The 20,357-nt window shown below is 50.7% G+C and overlaps 2 protein-coding genes across 3 annotated transcripts in view; one reads left to right on the top strand and one right to left on the bottom strand.

Annotated features, from left to right (window-relative positions):
• The window catches only part of MLLT1 (MLLT1 super elongation complex subunit), a 67,248-nt gene that overhangs the window by 41,075 nt on the left and 5,816 nt on the right, over nt 1-20,357 (bottom strand). For both annotated transcript variants that reach the window (XM_015095867.3, XM_015095868.3), the window contains exons 2-3: nt 16,385-16,565; nt 10,596-10,678 (exon numbers count right to left, since the gene is read on the bottom strand). In XM_015095867.3, the coding sequence (XP_014951353.1) occupies nt 10,596-10,678; nt 16,385-16,565 (264 nt within the window). The remainder of the gene's footprint in view (nt 1-10,595; nt 10,679-16,384; nt 16,566-20,357) is intronic.
• LOC105615221 (prefoldin subunit 4-like) lies at nt 994-1,502 on the top strand. The gene has a single exon (XM_042250087.2). The coding sequence runs from the start codon at nt 1,003-1,005 to the stop codon at nt 1,459-1,461; it is 459 nt and encodes a 152-aa protein (XP_042106021.1). The 5' UTR covers nt 994-1,002; the 3' UTR covers nt 1,462-1,502.

The following is a 20,357-nucleotide window of genomic DNA, read 5'->3' as shown; positions in this document are numbered from 1 at the left end:
GAGGTAGTAAACAATCATGTGCCTAGTGGCAGCAGTAAGGATAATCCTGTCACACAAGCTAGTCTGTCAGCAGAGAGGTTTGACCTGAGACATCCTTGTCCCACCCAGAGCAGGGAATCAGCAGCAATTATTGACACAACAAATGAAGAGACCCTTCGCCAATATAATTCCTAACCAACTATACTAATAATTTCTAACTCCCCAAAAGAATTTGCCTTTAGTAAGTCTAAAACATCTCGTGCCTCTCAGGTTAGGAGGCTGTAGACAATCACATGTGGCCGGACGAACCTATACAGGTGGGCTAGATAACCTTCAGAGGAGTCCGTAAGCTGAAACACTCTTGTCACGCCCAAGAATTTTTATCGCCTTGGAGCTGCACGTTTACTCCTTCTCCGAGAGAAACGGTTATGGGGGAGAGCCCCCCGTAAAGTCAGAGGTGTAGGTGAGAGCATAAAACAGACTCTGGTTTTGGGGTTAGATGCTCGGGAACAGGGGGTTTCCTGAGGCTTGATCACGCCTTTGCGTATGCCAAGCCTCCTTCCTCATGACCTTTGCCATGGGCGGAGTTCCTCACGCTGGCCCCCGGCATAAACCTTAACATTTTAAACATTTTCAGGTGTGCAATTCGGTGGCGTGCAGTATATTCATGATGCTGTGCAACCATCATCACTATCCATTTCCAGAGAGTTCTCATCACCTCAGATAAAAACTGTGTACCCATTAGAAAATAATTCCCTGGATAAAGAAAATGTGGTACCTATCTGCAATGGAATATTACTCGGCCATAAAAAAGAATGAAATAATACCATTTGCAGCAACATGAATGGACCTAGAGAGTGGCATGCTACATGAAGTAAGTCAGATAGAGAAAGAAACAGCATATGACATGTCTTATACGTGGAATCTAAAAAGAGACAATAAAACTGAACGTACAGAGACTCACAGACTTAGGGAAGGAACTTACGGCTGTGGGGGAGGGCAGGGATAGTGAGGGAGTTTGGAATGGACATGTACACACTGCTGTATTTAAAATGGATAACCAGCACAGTCCCAAGATGGAGGGCCACCATGAAGAAGGCAGCTGCAGAAGATGTCAATGTAGCTTTTGAGGATCAACAAAAGATAAACAAATCTGCACGGAATACAAGTAGAATCACAGAGCTGAAGGAAGAAACAGAAGTAAAAAAGAAACAACTCCAACATTTAGAAGATGCCTGTGAGGACATCATGCTTGCAGATGACGACTGCTTAATGATACCTTATCAGATTGGCGATGTTTTCATTAGTCATTCTCAAGAAGAAACACAAGAAATGTTAGAAGAAGCCAAGAAAAATTTGCAAGAAGAAACTGGCGCCTTAGAATCCAGAGTGGAATCAATTCAACGGGTGTTAGCAGATTTGAAAGTTCAGTTATATACAAAATTTGGGAGTAACATAAACCTTGAAGCTGATGAAAGTTAAACATTTTATAAAATTTTTTTAATTTGTTTAATAAACTTGAAAAAAAATAAAATAGATAACCAACAAGGATCTCCTATATAGCACATGGAACTCTGGTCAATGTTATATGGCAGCCTGGATGGGAAGGGAGTTTGGGGGAGAATGAATACACGTATATGTATGCCTGAGTCACTTTGCTATTCACCTGAAACCATCACAACAAATGTTAATCGGCTATTCTCCAGTACAATATTAAATAATAATAATAATTCCCCAAGTCCCTAGTAACCACTATTCTGCTTTCTGTCTCTGTGAATTCGCCTATTCTAGAAACTTTACACAAGTGGAAAAACATAGTATTTGTCCTTTTCTGTCTGGCTTACTTCACATCATGCACATTCTTAATGACACTGAATTACACTTTAAAATGGCTTCAGTGATAAATATTATGTTACAGATGGACTTCCCTGGTAGCTCAGCTTGGTAAAGAATCCGCCTGCAATGTGGGAGACACCGGTTTGATTCTTGGGTTGGGAAGATTTCCTGGAGAAGTGATAGGCTACTCACTCCAGTATTCTTGGGCTTCTCTGGTGGCTCAGATGGTAAAGAATCCACCTGCAATGCAGGAGACCTGGGTTCAATCCCTGCATTGGGAAGATTCCCCTGGAGGAGGGCAAGGCAACGCACTCCAGTATACTTCTCTGGAGAATCTCCATGGACAGAGGAGCCTGGCGGGGTATAGTCCCTGGGGTCACAGAGAGTCAGACACAACTGAGTAACTAAGCAGCAGCAGCATGCTACAGATAAACATTATATTACAAACAACAAACTCAAGCCAAACTACGGCCAAATCAACAGCTTCTATCTATTTCTGCTTTACTGACTATGCCAAAGCCTTTGACTGTGTGGATCACAATAAACTGTGGAAAATTCTGAAAGAGATGGGAATACAGACCACCTGACCTGCCTCTTGAGAAACCTATACGCAGGTCAGGAAGCAACAGTTAGAACTGGACATGGAACAACAGACTGGTTCCAAATAGGAAAAGGAGTACGTCAAGGCTGTATATTGTCACCCTGCTTATTTAACTTATATGCAGAGTACATCATGAGAAACGCTGGGCTGGAAGAAGCACAAGCTGGAATCAAGATTGCTGGGAGAAATATCAATAACCTCAGATATGCAGATGACACCACCCTTATGGCAGAAAGTGAAGAGGAACCAAAAGCCTCTTGATGAAAGTGAAAGAGGAGAGTGAAAAAGTTGGCTTAAAGCTCAACATTCAGAAAATGAAGATCATGGCATCTGGTCCCATCACTTCATGGCAAATAGATGGGGAAACAGTGGGAACAGTGTCAGACTTTATATTTTGGGGCTCCAAAATCACTGCAGATGGTGACTGCAGCCATGAAATTAAAAGATGCTTACTCCTTGGAAGAAAAGTTATGACCAACCTAGATAGCATATTCAAAAGCAGAGACATTACTTTGCCAACTAAGGTCCGTCTAGTCAAGGCTATGCTTTTTCCAGTAGTCATGTATGGATGTGAGAGTTGGACTGTGAAGAAAGCTGAGCACCGAAGAATTGATGCTTTTGGACTGTGGTGTTGGAGAAGACTCTTGAGAGTCCCTTGGACTGCAAGGAGATCCAACCAGTCCATTCTAAAGGAGATCAGCCCTGGGTGTTCTTTGGAAGGAATGATGCTAAAGCTGAAACTCCAGTACTTTGGGCCACCTCATGCGAAGAGCTGACTCATTGGAAAAGACTCTGATGCTGGGAGGGATTGGGGCCAGGAGGAGAAGGGGACGACTGAGGATGAGATGGCTGGATGGCATCACTGACTTGATGGACATGAGTCTGAGTGAACTCCAGGAGTTGGTGATGGACAGGGAGGCCTGGAGTGCTGCGATTCATGGGGTCGCAAACAGTCAGACATGACTGAACGATTGAACTCAACTGAAGAGATTAAGTGATTGAGAAGACATGCCATAGACCAAGAAAATATCTGTAAAATCAAAGTTTGACAAAGAAGTGATATCCAGAAACATAGAGAACTCTAACAAACTCAATAATAAGGAAGAAGACATCCCAAGTTTTAGAAAATGGTCAGACACTTTGAACAGACACCTCCTCAAAGAAGTTAAAGGCAAATAAGCATATGAAAATATGCTCAATGCCATAAGTCATAAGGGAAAAGTCCAGAACCAGATGGTTTCACTGTTAAACACTACCAAACATTCAAAGAATTAAAACCAATTATACTCAAACTCTTCCAAAAGCAGAAGAGGAAGGAATACTCCCTAACACATTCTGTGAAGCCAGTACTACCCTCACACCAAAACCAGACAAAAATACCGCAAGAAAACTACAGATCAATATTCCTTGCGACTATAAAATTGTCAAAATAACAGCACACCAAATGCAACAGCACACTGAAAAAATTATACATGTAATTAAGTGGAAATTTATCCCAGGAATGATACTCAATGTAATACACTACTGTACTAAAATAAAGAGGGAAAATTCACATGATTATCTCAACAGAGGTAGGAAAAAGCGCTTAAAAAATGTTACACCCTTTCATGAAAACACTCAGTAAACTGGGAATAAAAAGGGACTTTCTTAATCTGATAAAGGGCATTTATGAAAAATCCACTGCTAACATAATACTTGATTTAAAAAAAGACTGAATAGTTTCCCTCTAAGTCAGGAAAAAAATAAGACAGACCATGTTTGACATTACTATTCAACACTGTACTGAAGTCCTGGCCAGAGCAATGAGGCAAGAAAAAGAAAAAGGTGTTCAAATACTAAAAGGTATCCTGTAACGCCAGAAAGCGAAGATGAACTAAGGAGCCTCCTGATGAGAGTGAAGAGGAGAATGAAAAAGCTGGCTTAAAACTTAAAGCTTCAAAACACTAAAATCCTGGCATCCAGTCCCATCACTTCATGGCAAATATAAGGGGGAAAACTGAAAACAGTGACAGATTTTCTTTCCTTGAACTCCAAAATCACTGCAGATAGTGACTGTAGCCATGAAATTAAAAGATGCTTGCTCCTTGGAAGGAAAGCTATGACAAACCTAGACAGCACATTAAAAAGCAGAGACATCACTTTGCTGACAAAAGTTCCCATAGTCAAAGCTATGGGTTTTCCAGTAGTCATGTATGGATGTGAAAGTTGGACCATAAAGAAGGCTGAGTGCCAAAGAATTGATGTTTTCAAATGGTGGTGCTGAAGAAGACTCCTCCGAGTCCCTTGGAAAGCAAGGAGATCAAACCAGTCAATCCTAAAAGAAATCAACCCGGAATATTCATTGGAAGGACTGACACTAAAGCTAAAGCTCCAATACTTTGGCCACCAGATGGGAAGAGAGGCACACGGGAAAAGACCCTGATGCTGGGAAAGACTGAAGGCAAAAGTGGCCACAGAAGATGAGATGGTTAAACAGTTATCACTGACTCAATGACACGAATCTGAGCAAACTCAGAGATAGTGAAGGTCAGGGAAGCCTGGCATGCTGCAGTCCAGGGGGTCACAAAGAGTTGGGCAAGACTTAGTGACTGAACAGAGCCAAACTGACAGGAAAAAAGTTAAACTACCTCCGTTTACAAATGATATCCTTTATGCAGAATATCCCAAAGAAGCACGAAAAATAGCTAAAGATAATAAACAGATTCAGTGAAGTTGCAGAGGACCAGATCAACATACACACAAATCAGCTATGTTTCTATATACCAGCAATGAACATCCCAGAAGGAAATTAAGGAAACACTTCCATTTTATAATAGCATACAGCAGACTAAAATATCTAGGAAAAAATGTAACCAAGAAAGTAAAATACTTGTACATGAAAACTACAAAACATTTTGGAAAAGAAATTAAAGAAGACCTGTAAATGAAAAGACATCCCTTATCCTTGGACTGGAAGACTTTAATATTGTTAAGATGGCAATGTCTCCAAAGTGTTTACAGATTCAATGCGATCCCTGTCAAAATTTCAGTGGTCTCTTCTGCAAAAATGGAAAAGTCCAATGTCAGATCCATACATAATGCCAAGAGGCCCACAACAACCAAAACCATATTAAAAAACAAACAAAAACCCCAGCAAAGTTGGAAGACCCACACATTCCGATTTCAAAACTTCTTACATAACTACAGTCATCAAAACAGTATGGTACTAGTATAAAAGTGAAAGTGAAAGTCAGTCATGTCCAACTCTTTGAGGCCCCATGGACTATACAGTCCAAGGAATTCTCCAGGCCAGAATACTGGAGTGGGCAGCCTTTCCCTTCTCCAGGGGGTCTCCCCAACCCAGGGATCAGACCCAGGTCTCCTGCACTGCAGGTGGACTCTTTACCAGCTGAGCCACCAGGGAAGCCCTGGTCTGAGGACAAACATAAAGACCAATGGAACAGAACTGAGTCCAGAGAGAAAGCTAACCATATGCAACCAACTGATTTTTGACAATGATGCTACAGTCACTCCTCGGTGGGGGGGAGAACAGTCTCTTTAACAAATGGTGCTCAGACAACTGAAAGAGCACATGGAAAAGAATGAAGTTAGATCCTAACTCATCCCACACACAAAAATTAACTCAAAATGTGTCGTCCCCAGCCACTGTGGAACAAGCCACACTTCGCCTTCCGATGCATTTATCATACCAAATGAGTGTCCTTCTCTCGGTGAACCAGTGCCATCTTTCCCTCATTTCTGTACCCCTGCTATCTGAAATGGCCCCAGGCACAGTGCTAAAGTACTGTCCAGGGTTCCCAATCTCAAGAGAGCTAGCTGTGCGGTGTCTTCCAGAGGATATATGCCTGCCAGACAAGCTTAGTGCCAGCATGAATGATGCTGCTGTGAGTCCACTGTTAACAATCAACAACGTACAATGAATAAGGAGCCTTCAAACAGAAGTGCCCAGAAAACAAGGCTATGTGTCCCTCTGCTGACAAAACTGTGACCAGAGGCTCACAGGAACTTAACCTCTAGGCCCCTTGCAGCAAAGGTTCAGTTTTCACTAACTCAGTGTTCCTGGTAACTTTATGTAGCTTTTTTGAGGAAGAACTGACTGTATACACGTGGCGGGGGGCGGGGGGGTAGTCGGGTCTAAACAATGGAATATTATTCAGCCATAAAAAGCAATGAAGCACTGACACACAGCACAACTTGGTGAACCCTGAGAACATGAAGCTCAGAGCAGGAAGCCACACACAAAAGGCTGCGTGTTGCGATTCCTTTTGTATGAAATGTCCACAACAGGCAAATCCACAGACACAAAGCAGATCAGAGGCTGCCAGAAGATGAGAGTGGGGATGGGGAGACAAAACATTTGACATCAGAGAGGCTGCATAACATTACAAATGCACTACATGCTGCTGAATTATACACTTTAAAATGCTTAACTGCACAGGATGTGAATTCCACCTCAGTAAAAATTTTATTTTACAACTATCGTATCATAGGAAAACATTTGGCCTTTGACCCCAGTTCCTGATCTTGGAAATTGCTCAGTTGCGTCTGACTCTTTGTGACCCCATGGACTATACAGACCATGGAATTCTCTAGGCCAGAATACCAGTGGGTAGCCTTTCCCTTCTCCAGGGGATCTTCCCCACCCAGGGATCTAACCCAGGTCTCCCGCATTTCAGGCAGATTCTTTACCTGATCTTGGAATCTCCTGAGTGATGGGGTGACAGAAGCGTCCTATGCTCTAACGAGGTAGCTCCAGGTGGGCCCCTAGGTGGCTTAGGATGGGGCTGGTCCCCAGAAAGACCAAGTCTTGACGAGAAGCTCATCCCCTGTCCCGACCTCCAAGCTCCAGGGCGGGGGAGGGTGGAGAACAAGTTAGTCAGCAATGGCCAGTGACTGACTCCTGCCTTGTTAACAAAGTTTCCATAAAACCCCTAAACATGGGGTTCAGAGCCCTCAGGGAGAGCAGGCGAGTGTGCAGGTGCAGGTGTGGTGGCGGGGAAGGACCTGGAAGTTCCTCCCCTACCCATACCAGGCCCCGCCTCTCTCCCAGCTGGCTGCTTCTGACCTGCATCCCACATACTAAGCCCAAAACAGGAAGTAAAATGTCGATCAGAATTCTGTGAGCTGTTTCACCAAACCCCAGAGCCTGAGGGGGCTGTGGGAAACCCTGATTTACAGCTGGTCCATCAGAAGCACAGAAGGCGCCAGTCACAGGGTACACTGAGGGGCTGAGCCCTGACCTGTGGGTCTGCGCTAATTTGATGGCTACTGGCAGAGACAGCTAAGCTCCTGGACACCTGGACTGGATCTGGAGATCCAAAGCCAGAGGAGAGGTGCTGGGAAGGATGCTGCATTTGGCATTAAAAGCAAGTGAATAGAAACAGCTCAGCGATGCCCAGAAGAACTTTTAAGTCAGAAGAACCCAACCCCACCCCTCTTTTTTCCACCCGGGCTTTGGGGAAAGGAGTGGTTTATCTGTATAAGAACATCCTGCCAACAGGTCAAACAGAATGTGGCCTCAGATAAGTGCTAGGGCCAAACAGCACAGAACCCAGAATTCCACCATTCTACAGCAGGTGCCATGGCCAGGGGCAGATGCTGCCAGAACGCCTCAGGCTTACACAAGAAAATGTCCTGCGTCTGAGAGACAGCCCTTCCTGTTCTGGGTGCACATCCACCCCACTGCTCGGAGAGGCCACCAGTCACCTTCCTTCATCTCTGGGGCCTAAGGCCTCAGAGACTGCCCGCTCCATTCACTCTGCGTGCCCAGGCTGACCCTCCAGTGACATCAACGATGAAGCGCTCACTCCATGCTGGGACCAGACCACGTGCCCTCCCTTCCATCTCTCCTAATCTTCCCAACAGCGTGAGAAGCAGACACGACTGAAATCTATCTTGTAGACAGAGAAACGGGTCCAGAGGAGTGGCTTGTCCACAGCTGCTCCTCACTGCTTAGCACGGCAATGATCAGCTCACTTAACTGATGACTGAATGGTGAGGAGGGCTCAACTTCGACGGCAGCTCTTGCCTGCATGGGTGGGGCGGGGCGGGGGCGGGGGCGGGGGCGGGGGCGGGGCGGGGCGGGGGAGAAGCGACTAGCAAGTCCTCCCCAGATGGCCCTGCATCACACACATCCCACTTCTGCAGCAGCTGCTTCTGCCGTAAACCCGCCCTTGCTTTTCCACACCTGTCTGAGCTTCACCAGCCTCCAAAGGGACCCACGTTTACACAACACTTGAAGAAGCAAGCAAACAGCAGAATTCACGAACAGCCATCATCCTGGGTCACGTCCATTTTGGGTACACATACGTGAACACAAGCTCTGCTGGTCCAAGTAAGCCCCCATGATTGAGGTGAGCCCAGCCCGTGTGACTGGGTGTCTAGGCACTCCCGCACGCAGGCTGGGGATGTGACCACCCTCTAGGGCCTGGCCAAGTACTCAGTAATAAGCATCACCCAGCAGAATGTGAAGTGCACCCAATGGGACCTGTGACCTGCACCCCAGTCCCTGCCCTGGTGGTCTCACAGTACAGGGCTGACCACTACAGCCCTGAGGGCAAAGCTGCCACCGGGAGCAGAGGACTCTAGAGACGGGACACAGGGCGCAGGAGAGCGCGCAGCAGTCATCCTGAGGACGGGCTCACGGCTCCACGCCAGCCCCAGTGCCCAGCGCTGCAGACACGGAGGTGTCCATGCACATCGCTTTCTCCAGATGCACTTGCCCTATCTCCCCAGCCACCCAGAGGGGCTCCAATCAGCATTCCATTTGCACAGCCTCCCCGTGGGGCAGGAAGGCTGGACACATACCTGCCAGGGACTCACCCCAGCCCTGGCCCTCCTCCACACTCCCCAAGCAGCAGGAGGCCTCCCGGGGTCTGGCTCCCTAGGCGACAGGGTGCCAATGCCCCCAGGGGCACAGTGCCCCTCCTATGCCTGTGCAGACAGGTTGGGCTCTCCTCTCATCACTGGCCAGTCACCTTGACGCTCAGAAAATCAGGGTGACCTGCAGCCCCACCATCAAATCCCATACCCACTGAAATGTTCCTCGGTGCCCTCAAGCTCCACCCCTGACACCAGGGATTCTCAGAAGAAGCGGCTTGTCAAGTGAGTGGTGGCACCCATGGGCCCCCCAGGATGTCGTCCCCCTTGAGAGATGGCAGAGCTGCCCACAGCCAGGCCAGCTGCATGCATGCAGAAGCACCCAGCCAGCAGGCATTCAGAGTCAGGTAAAGTGCCAGCTGGCCACACCTGTGAGAAGCAACAGAGGCTTGCTGCCAGGCAGACAATGGTTAAATGCTGGGTACTGGGCTTCAGGAAAAAAGCTCTGGTCTGAACTGTGTCCCCAGTTTCTAGGCTGCCTCCCACCCGCCACGTGATGGTGCTGGGAGGGGCTTGGGTCACGAGGATGGAGCCCTCAGAGGGGGATGGTGCTTCCACAGACTGCTCGTGCTTCCCCACAGAGGGCACAGCAAGAAGAGTACGTGACCTGGAGCGCGGCCCTTCCCTGACCATGCCGGTGCCCAGTCCAGGACCTCCAGCCGCCGGAACGCTAAGCAAACAACTTCTGCTGTTTCTGAGCCGCCCTGTCTGTGGTATTGTGTTATCACAGCCTGAACACTCTGAGACGATTTCTATTTTTTTCCACTGTAAGCACATAGAGAATACTACAGAGAGAACACCCTCCTGTGATCCTACCACCCAGATTACCTTTACCATCTTTCATACATATGATCCCTTTTTTCTATAAATACCATACACACAACTTGCTTTTCTCATTCAACAACTCTAAAAGCTCTCTCCCACAAGGCCGTCAACGGTTCCGGTTCAGAACATGCACGAGGGCCTCCAACCAACAGCCTATGCTGAACGTCCAGGTACCTTCCAGATCTTCCCCTCTCCTCCCACGGTGACCGTCCAAGGACTCTGGCCCCACCCCAGCAGGTGACAGCTGAGCCAGGGACCCTGCCACTTCTAGCATGACTGACGGGGCCATGGCTTGCTGCTCCCCAACTTGCCAGCTCCCCAGCTGACCGCCATGGAGAGATGGCTGCGACACTCCACCTGCAGGCCTGACATGGAGTCTCCGTTACATGTGTCAGCATCCACCCTGCTGCGCAGGCACTGCTGGCCCCCTCACCTCGTGTGAGTTGTGCGGCCTCACCACTCCCCAGGACCCTACCTTGTTCTTGAAGTACACCTCGATGGGCATGATGAAGCCAGCATACCCCGACTCCTCCACCTTGTAGGGGGGCTCCTTGCACACTGAAAAGAAACAGATGATGTGCCATCAGCTCCCGGCAGCAGGAAGCACATGCATTCTGCCTCCTCTCTGGGCTCAGTGGGCTCTGCAGGAGGCCAGCTCCCCAGGAGCGGAGATCCCAGACCTGGTCCACATCAGAGGGGTCCCAGGGGAGAGAAGAAGCAGAACAGGAGAAAGAGCACCCCCGCCACCCTGGGGTGGGAGAGTGTGTGGGAAGGGGCCGGAGACCAGCTAAGGCAGAGTAGCCGGCACTGGCCACTGGGCGCATGGGTTCAACCGACTGAGAGCAGCAAGTGAGGCTTGGGCGAGATGCCAGGCCTGGGGAGCCCTGGTCTCCCTGGAGGGCAGATTTTCTGCCGTGCCCACCTCCTGCCATCACCCACGTGAGCACGTGACTTGAGGCCCTGCTAGGGGCCAGGGACATAGACACCAGATGGAGGTGACCCAGTCTAAGATGGGGCTTGCTGCCTGGGTTCCACTGCAGCACCTAACCACAGCATCCCCAGGGACCACAGCATCCCCAGGGACCACAGCATCCCCAGGGACCACAGCATCCCCAGGGACGGGGGGGGGGGGGGGCGGAGGGACAGAGAGAACCCAGGAAGAACACAGAACAGAGGTAAAACGCTCTCGCACAGTCTCACTCTCCAGGATGCACTGTCAACGTTTTGACGTGCACGCTGTCACTACGCGAGTAATGGGAAAACACTGTTCTCCTGCTTGTAGGAAAAACAGGACAGTACAGATCAACCCCTCATGTCCTCCACCCTACCTTCTCCCGTGGCGACCAAGAGGTAGGAAAAAACCCTGCCACCTGTTAACACCTTTACACACGTGTGTGGACTGTAACTCTTAAGTGGGCCACACATGGCTGGAACATAATGACAGGCCAGCATCTTGCACGTGGCCGGCACATGGGGTATGAGGCTTGCTCGGCTGGCCTGACTTCCTGCCAGGGGCGAGGGGGCAGTCATGACCCGGCCATAGGACCCACCACAGCAGAGCCTCCTGGTGGCACCAGTGGCCAGCTCCTCAGCTGAGCACCAGCAGCGCTGTCACCTGACCTCAGGGCATGAATGTGAGTCATTACTGCCACCAAATGCTGCATTCATTCATTATCCACGTCTGCGGTGTTGGGTGCCCAGATGGTGACAGAGGCCAAGGGCATGCCTCTGGTCCCCAGGAGGGAGCAAGTCACCTTCAGTGGGACAGTCAGCCCACCCGGAAGTCAGGAGCAGCCCTGCCGAGGGGACCACAGGCAGGGAACTCTGTGGGGGTGACCTCAGCCCCAATCCCTATTCCAATAGGCCTCCTGCTCTGTGGTCACCCTCCGTGGGTGCTGACGGGGCACGCCACATGCAGCCCACACCACACCACTTTCTCATTCCCTCTGAAACCTGCACTGCCTGGCATCCCGCAGCTCAGGATCCAGGCTGTCCCGTGCTCCCTCAAGGCCACCTTAGCTTCTCCCAGAGAACTTGGGAAAAGGAAAGAAAAAAAACCAAAGTCAATGTCCTCAGAGGGAAGACAAGCTCGACAAATGAAAACAAGATATTTTCAAAAATGAAAATTAGAGAGTAAGAAAGGGCTCTTAGACATTACAAATACAGTATTTACAGTGGTTGAATTCAACAGAAAGACCAGAAAATAAAGTCAACAGAATCTCCCAGAATGTAGGGATTAAAAAAAAATTTTTTTAAGAAAGGTAAGAGGTGCAAAAACAGCAGCTAATATTCATAAAGCACCTATTGTGTGCCAGGCAGTATTCCCAGAATCTTATACCATCAACTCCCAACAACACTGTGAGCCAAATGCACTTGTTCCCATTTTACAGATGAGAAAACTTAAACATAGAGAATTTATATAACAAGCATTCTAGAAAGAGAAAACAGAAATTAAACAGATGGAAAGAAATTGTCAGAGAAATAGGAGAGAACCTTCCAAAGCTAAAATGAAGGGCACCAAATGTCCAACATGATGAACAAATGAACCAAAAATGATTCAATATGATGAATAAACAAACCAAAAAAGTCCCCAGAAAGGTCATAAAAACCATCTTAAGTCCTTCTAGAGAAAAAACAAAAACACTAAAAAACACATCACCTGCAACAGAATGAGAAACCAGTAGCATCAGATTCCCCAGAAGATGACAAAGCAACACGTTCAAAGCTCTGAATGACAGTCACTCTCCAACTGGAACATTATACCCAGCTCAACTACCGCTCAAGCGTGGGGCCACAACAGGCCACTCTAGATACGCAAAGACTTTATTCCCTACACAACTTTCAACAGAAATTGCTTCAGTAATTAGTCTCTTGGGAAACTTCTTGATAAATTACTCCAGTAAAACAGGAAAATGAACCAAAACACAGGGTGTTAGGTGAATCCCTGAGGAGAAAAGTAAAGTAAGTCCCAGTGTGATGGCTAATGAGGTGGTCTGGAGAGGAGCCAGTTCTAATCGGAAGAGGAAGGGGCTGGAATGAAATACCCTGAGGAAGAGGGGAGTCTCCACTAAATAAATGAAATGATGGGGGTATGGAGAAAAAGGCAAAGCACCTCTGATGAAAAAGACAAATGCAGGGATGGGGAGGAAGAAGCAAAAGGTGTTCACAAAGCCACAGGCCAAATATGAAGCCAAGTAAATGGGGCCAAATTTATTTTTTCTTATTTTGGCTGAGCTAGGCCTTTACTGCAGCACGAGGGCTTCTCTCCAGCTGCGTACTCGGAGAGCCTCTCCAGTTGTGGCACATGGCCTCTCTAGTTGCTGCATGCGTGCTTAATTGCCTGATGGCATGTGGGATCTTAAGCTTCCCTGGTGGTTCAGCAGTAAAGAATTTGCCTGCAATGCAGGAGTCGTGAGAGACACGGGTTCGATCCCTGGGTTGGGAGGATCCCTGGGAGAAGGAACTGGCATCCCACTCCAGTATTCTTGCCTGGAGAATCCCCAGACAGAGGAGCCTGGCAGGCTACAGTCTATGGGGTTGCAAAGAGTCAAGACAGGACTTAGCAAATCAGTAAGAACAATGTGGGATCTTAGTTCCCAAATCAAGGATCAAACCCATGTCCCCTGTATTGGCAGGTGAATTCTTAACCCCTGGACCAGCTGGGAAGTAACAAAACTGGGCCAAGTTTTAAGCAAGGATGACAAAAAAGATCCTATCTGATCTTGGCATGACCTTGAGCATTCTCCTTGGAGCAAGTGGCCCAGAGTTCAAAGAGAACCATCCCGATGGTGGAGAGCATCAATATAGTCAGTGACCCTCACAGTTTCCGACTTCTAGACTTACTCTCTAACCTGGAGCAGAACAACCTTAACCAAGTTGAATGTAGCTCCCAGAAGGGGCATAAGGGTCAAGGAAGACGGGCTGCTCCTGCCCTTCTCTTCCTAAGTAGAAAGTCAGGAGACCCTGGCCAAAGCCGACAGCTTTGGAGAATCCATCCATTCTCTTGGCAAACATTTAGAAAGCACCTACTGGATCCTTTCAGCCCCAGGGATACAGCAGCAAACTGTGGCCAAATGCAAACCCCTTGCTTGGCAGGGATGTGAGGGGGCGAAGCTTAGGAAAGAGTCTGAGCTTTCATGTTAGAAAGTTAATAAATTTTTAAAGTGAAAAATCTACAAATAAGAAGTGAATTCGCTTCTACCACTTTAAAGTGGTAAGGAAGGGACACAACCCAGAAAGGACTAGAAGGCTGCCCCTGGGGCAGGACCACCATTGATGAGTTGGGAGGTGGAGATGCCCACCAGGTACATTCCTGGTGGGTCTGTGCGGGGTGTATATTCTGATTTAAGACACTTTTTAAGCAAATAAAGTATAACTTCAGAGGCTGGAGTCCTGTAAGGAATTCACTGGCTGCTTCACCTTATCTGTTTTTCCCTGATCACTAAACAAATGGCAAACAGACATCTACCACCTAATTCACGTGATGCAGGGTGGCTCAGTAGTGAAGCATCCACCCGCCAATGCAGAAGACACGGGTTCGCTTCCTGGGTCGGAAAGATCCCCTGGAGAAGGAAATGGCACCCCACTCCAGTATCCTTGCCTGGGAAATCCCATGGACAGAGGAGCCTGGGGGGCTACAGCCCATGGGGTCACAAACAGTCGGACACGACTGAGTGTCACAACCACCACCACCACATGAGGCAGCTGCCCTCTACATAGAGGCTGCACCCACAGGCTTTGCAAACAAGGACGGTTCAGCTACTCAACTCTGACTGCAAACTGCCTCTGCTAAACAGCATGCTTCACCCAAAACCCATTTTTCAGACACTGGGAGCTTGGAGGATGTGCCACTTCCACGTGACCACAAATAGGTGACCAGGCCTCTTGGGAGCTCCGTCTCCACACCGAGACATGGAAGGGGATCCTGGGCACCGCCACCCCCGCCAACACCACAGTCTCTGTGAGTGGCTGGGAGAGAAGGGGACTGGACGGGAGAGGGAAAGCAGGTGCCCGGCCAGGAGGAGGCAGCCCGGCTTCTGCTGCTCCATGGCACAGTCAGTGACCGCGGAATGAACGGACTGACCAAGCACCAACCAAAACCGGCAGACCCGGCCCACGCCACGTGGACCCCTGCTTTAAAGCTCGGGCAGCTTATCAAGACCCCTGAGCCTGCTTCCTCTTCTGTAAAAGAGGGTTGTGGGGCAAACAAAAAGAGCTTACGAGCAAAGCGTGCCTGATAAGTGGCATGTAGTATTATTATTATTACTACTACTATTACTACCAGGTGCTTTCCAGGTATCTGCTATTATCAGGAGCCCGATCTGCTCTCTCCAAGAGGCTCAGAGAGGAAAGAAGGAAGAGAACTGAAAAGTCAGGAAAGGAGAAATGAAGGAAAGGAAGAGCTGAAAGCCGATGGAAGAATCCAGAAGGAAGAACAATGGCCACTAACTATGCCACTAGGAATCTGGAGCTGCCGTCTCCCCCAAACCAGGAGTGTCTACTTCTGTGACACACGTCACCTTCTGGCTGGACAGTAAGACACTTGTTGGCCCTGGCCCAGGCCCCAGTGGGTCCCAGGAGGCTCCATACTCTCATCTCACCCAGTGCAGCCTCACCCCCAACCCTCTGGGCCCACTGCAGCCCCGCAGCCGCTCTCCCTGCCCCGAAGCCCTTCTGGAGCACAGGGTCCTTTGTTCCTTTATCAGCACATCCATTCGAGGACTATTTACGGGACCCCTGTGACATGCTAGGCTTCACGCAGGGTACCAAATGGTGACATGACAGACAAGCCCCGACCCCAGAGCTCCCCAATTCCCCATCAAATTCTCCAGGAAGCGGCCTCTGACCCAGCACCCTGGGCAAGTTCCTGTGACTCACAGGCGCAGGACAGCCTGAGGGGGAAACGGGGAGGAGGCAGGGGCGGTACGCCTCCCTTTTCTGGTCCAGCCCCACACGACAGGGGCTCTGGAAAGGGCATCTCTCCTCTGCCGACACGGGCCCAGTGAGCAACTTCCTGCTTACTCACGGGGTGGTCATACACCACCCTGCCCACCCTCCAACCCGGGCCACATACTCTGGGTACTCCTCAGAGCCGGAGCCTCAATAATGACAACAAGACACCCATCACCACCTCTGCTGGGCTATCCTGACAACCAAGTTCACAGCTGAGGGGGAAGGGGGAGTGGGGGGTACCCCCGTGCGGGGGCAGAGCAGTGCTGGCCAAGGAGTTCAGGCCAGCTGCTCCCCAGGGAGGGGGGCACTCACCCCGCTTGGGCTTGGGGAAGCTGTCGTGCAGCCGGAAGACCACCTTCTCCACGAAGTGCTGGATCTCGCACTGCTCGGGGCCGCGGACGAACACCATCCAGTCATGCGTGAACCCCTCCGTGGTGGGCTTCTTGCGCAGCTGGGCGCGATGTCCCAGCTCTAACTTGACCTGGACAGTGCACTGCAGGGAGAGAGGCAGCAGCAGGGTCAGCGCAGAGCCCAGGGCCGTGGGGTGTGGGCTGCCCCCTCCATCCGTCCTCCACCCCACCCCAGGTGGCATACAGCGCCCGGAAGTGAAGGGACTCCGGGAGGCTCCAGTCACGGGTGGGGAGCACGTGCTTGTTCTGCATGCTCTGTCTCCCCAGCGAGCCCACCCGGGGCCCCGCATCTCCACCCAGTCACCCCAGGACCCAGGCACCTGCGGCCCCCCACTCCCCCAGGCTCTGCACAGCTCGCTGGCTCCTCTCATTGAGGTCTCAGCTTGACAGCTGCTTCCTCAAGGAAGCCTTCCCTGACCACCCAGTCTGAAAGCACCCACTCCCTGCCCCACAGCTCTTCACCACGTGGCCCTCTCAGCACCCTCCACCATCAGAAACCACCTGCTAGCAGCTTGCCTGGTCTGCTCTTAGGGTGGCAGCGTGTCCGGAGCAGTAATGCTCTCCAAGATCTCCCGAAAAAAGAACAGTGTGACCCGTGAGGGAGGGGCTGGTGCCAGGACCGGAGGCTACCGAGATCCACTGATGCTCAAGCCCCTTGCATAAGAAGGCTTAGCACTTACAGGTGACCTACGGACGTCCTCCGACAGACTTGACATCATCTCTGGGTTACTTATAATACCTCGTACAACACAGATGCTATGCAAACAGTTGTAAATACAGGTAAGTGCTATGTCAACAGTGCCACGGCACAGCAAATTCAAGTTTTACTTTTCGGCACCTTCTGTAATTTTTTTTCCCAAATTATTTTCGATCCACAACTGACTGAATATATGGATGCGGAACACATCAATCTGAAGAGTGGGCTGTACCTCACTCAACGAGTGAGGCAACCAAGGCTCTGAGACTGAGCTGCTGTGTGGCCATGAGAGATGGCTCTGCTGTATGGAGATTCAGGCCCGTGTGTGGGGGTCACCCAAGGGCCACTCTGCTGTCCTGGCCAACCCACGCCAGTCCTTGATTAAAGCCTTGTCATCATCCATCATCCCACAGAGTGCCTCCCAGAGAACAGAGACCCTGAGGGTCACCTGAGTCACCCACACCAATGATGGTTTGCAGTGAGAATGGGTTGGGGGGGGGGGTCCAAGAAAGAAGCCACCTGGGGACGGGTGCAGGTGGGCCACGGCCTCGGCAGCCAGACTCCCCTCCTCTCACACACTTTGGCCTCTCCCCACTAAGAGAGCAGCCCCCACACTTCACAAACTCTGGAGCGCCAACAGGGACCCACTGCACACACCACTCTAGCCTGGAAAACCCTCTCTGAAGTTCCTTCACACAGAGCCTGACACCTAGTATCAAAACCAAGAACATTATAAAGAAGGCGGAGGCCAAGTGGACACTTGCTTCTAAGTGCCAAGATAACCAGGGGCACGCGGGCCGCCAGATCCCACACATCCTGGAGGAGACGCCCCCGCCAGGCTCAGCAGCCCGGGCCTGGACCAGAAGCCTCTCTCTGCGGCCTCCGCCCCCTTTCTCACTGCCAGACCCCAAGCACCCCCAGGGGCCACAGCCCCTCTGGCACTGCCTCTTTCACCCGTTTAGCCCCCGCCACCAGCATCCTTCTGCTCTTCCCCCCCTCCTCCTGCTCGGTCACTGCCTGGGACACAGGGCTCACCCTTCTCGGACTGAGTCAAGTCCAAAAGCCTCAGCACAGCTCCCACCTGCGTTCCCCCAAGTCTGGGATCCTCCTGATTCACCATGTTTTCACCTGATTCAGACAGAGGATGCTGCAGAGCCGTGCACACACACACACACACACACACACACACACACACACACACACGTGCACTTGCTCTCAAGCAGCTGCTGCTAAGCTTTGGACACACCGTAGGGGCTGTGAACCAAGGATGCATGGGAAATGCACACACCCTGATTCCCCGTTCTGTCAGGCACCAGCCATTCCCAAACGCAGGCATGCCTGCTCCTTCCCAGTGTGAGCCCACAGCCAGGGAGCCCTCACTCACTTCTCTGCAGACTGAACTTCCACTCATCCCTGACGCCCTGGCTCAGGGCTGCTCTCTCCAGAGCCCTATCTGATCAGTCCCCACAGTGGAAACCAAATAGGCCCTGGTCTCCACAACCATCCGCAAACAGCCAGCTCCTTGGTATGCTTCAACCCAACCCTGCTCCTGAGCACCCTAGGCTGTCTCCAATTACCCTCTATCCTGGAACCACACTACTCGAGGTATCAACTACACAGGATTAAACTAGAGAGGCTTCCTAAATCAAGGAGTTCTAAGTGGCGCATTCTGGGGGGAAGGGCCGAGATGACAGTTAAGTATAGGGTGGTCTCCTCATGTGGACTGGTGGGAGGCTGTGGGTGCTGAGTGAGCTATAAAAACAGCAGGAGCCCTTCCCCTGCTGGCAGGACCACAGTCCCAGGAGACTGCTCAGAAGTAGAGCAGAGAGACCCCCCCCCAGGGCTGGCCCACTGGCAGGAGGGGTGGGGATCCAGATGGAGTATTTCGATTTAACACAAGAGAAGTGACTGCCAGCTACACGCAGGTGATGGAGTCAGGGAAACGGCACTGAGTGAGAAGTACCCCGGGCAACTGTGTATGGTCTGGGCTGAAGGCAAACTAGGACAGACAGATGGACCACAAGCCTGCTGGGAGGCAACTGGAGGGAGTGGCTAGAAAAGGAGCCTGAAACAAGGGAGCTGGGAGGACCTGTGGGCAGATGGAGGAAAGACAGGAGACCCTGGGCAGCTGGGAGACTGTGATGCCCGTGGAACCTGGCCGGGCAGAGCAGTGGCAGGGGGATGGGGACACTTGAAGGGAAATACCCCACCAAAAGCTGGAGGAAAGGACGGGACGTCTGGATAAACAAGTCAAGCTCAAATCAGCCACAAGCTTCTATTCGCAGAGCACTGCTTATGGGCAACGTTCAAAATAAACAAATCCCGATGATGTTTACATGGTCCCGAATAGGCCATAATCACCCCCCACACCCTATACTGAGTGTGTAACACACTCTGCCTCACACACCCTACACATGAGTGTATAGCACACTCTGCCTTCTCTCCAACCTGTTCTAAGGCTGAGAAGTCAGGAGACAATCCCTGGACTGGGGGCAAGGTTCCAGGTGGGAAGCCAGATCATGATGACGAGACCCTGGGAACAGCTTCCGGTATTTAGAACTAAATCCCAGGTCTGCTGTTCACCTGGCCAGAGACCCACAACCCTGCTCCCACCTTGGCCGCACGCCCGGCATGTCTCATCACATGGGGTTCCCACCCAGGGCACACCAGCAGGCAGCAGAGCCGTGATTGTGAAAGAAGGGAAGACCACAGCTCCATCCGAGGGGGAAGATGGGAGTGCCAAAAAGTCGCGCCACAGGCCAAAGTAAACAGGAAGGTTCTGAAGAGTGATGGGTAATCTTTGTTGCCGGCGGGCCATGCCCAAAGCCCCGCCTGGGCCCAGGCAGCATCTCTGCCCTCGGGGGCTGGCGCCAGCTCAGCCTCAACAACCCCAGACCCCAGGGGCCGAGGACCATGCTATGCACCGCTGTACCCAGGAGAGGGGGTCTCCTTCAAGTGTTGGAATCTTCTGAGAAGTAAAGATGGTAGAATCACACAGATCTGGGGACACGATATGAGGAAAAAAAAATCACTGAATCAGTGAGACGCTGGAGCTACACTGAAGCAGAGGCAGGCAAAGCTGAGCCCCTGCCAGCTACTCCAGCTTGGCGAGTCTCGGTGATTTATTACCTGCTCTGCCCTTCCCTCCCCACTCCACCTGGACTCACCCGTTCAGCAG

Source organism: Ovis aries, chromosome 5 (genome assembly GCF_016772045.2).
Source record: "Ovis aries strain OAR_USU_Benz2616 breed Rambouillet chromosome 5, ARS-UI_Ramb_v3.0, whole genome shotgun sequence".
In the NCBI taxonomy this organism is placed as follows: domain Eukaryota; kingdom Metazoa; phylum Chordata; class Mammalia; order Artiodactyla; family Bovidae; genus Ovis; species Ovis aries.
Note: the sequence above shows the minus strand (reverse complement) of the source record. Positions and strands in the feature narration are given on the sequence as shown.

Bases quoted from the DNA above. Each gene is read 5' to 3' on its own strand.
- LOC105615221 (XM_042250087.2), top strand. From the start codon at position 1,003: ATGGACATGTACACACTGCTGTATTTAAAATGGATAACCAGCACAGTC.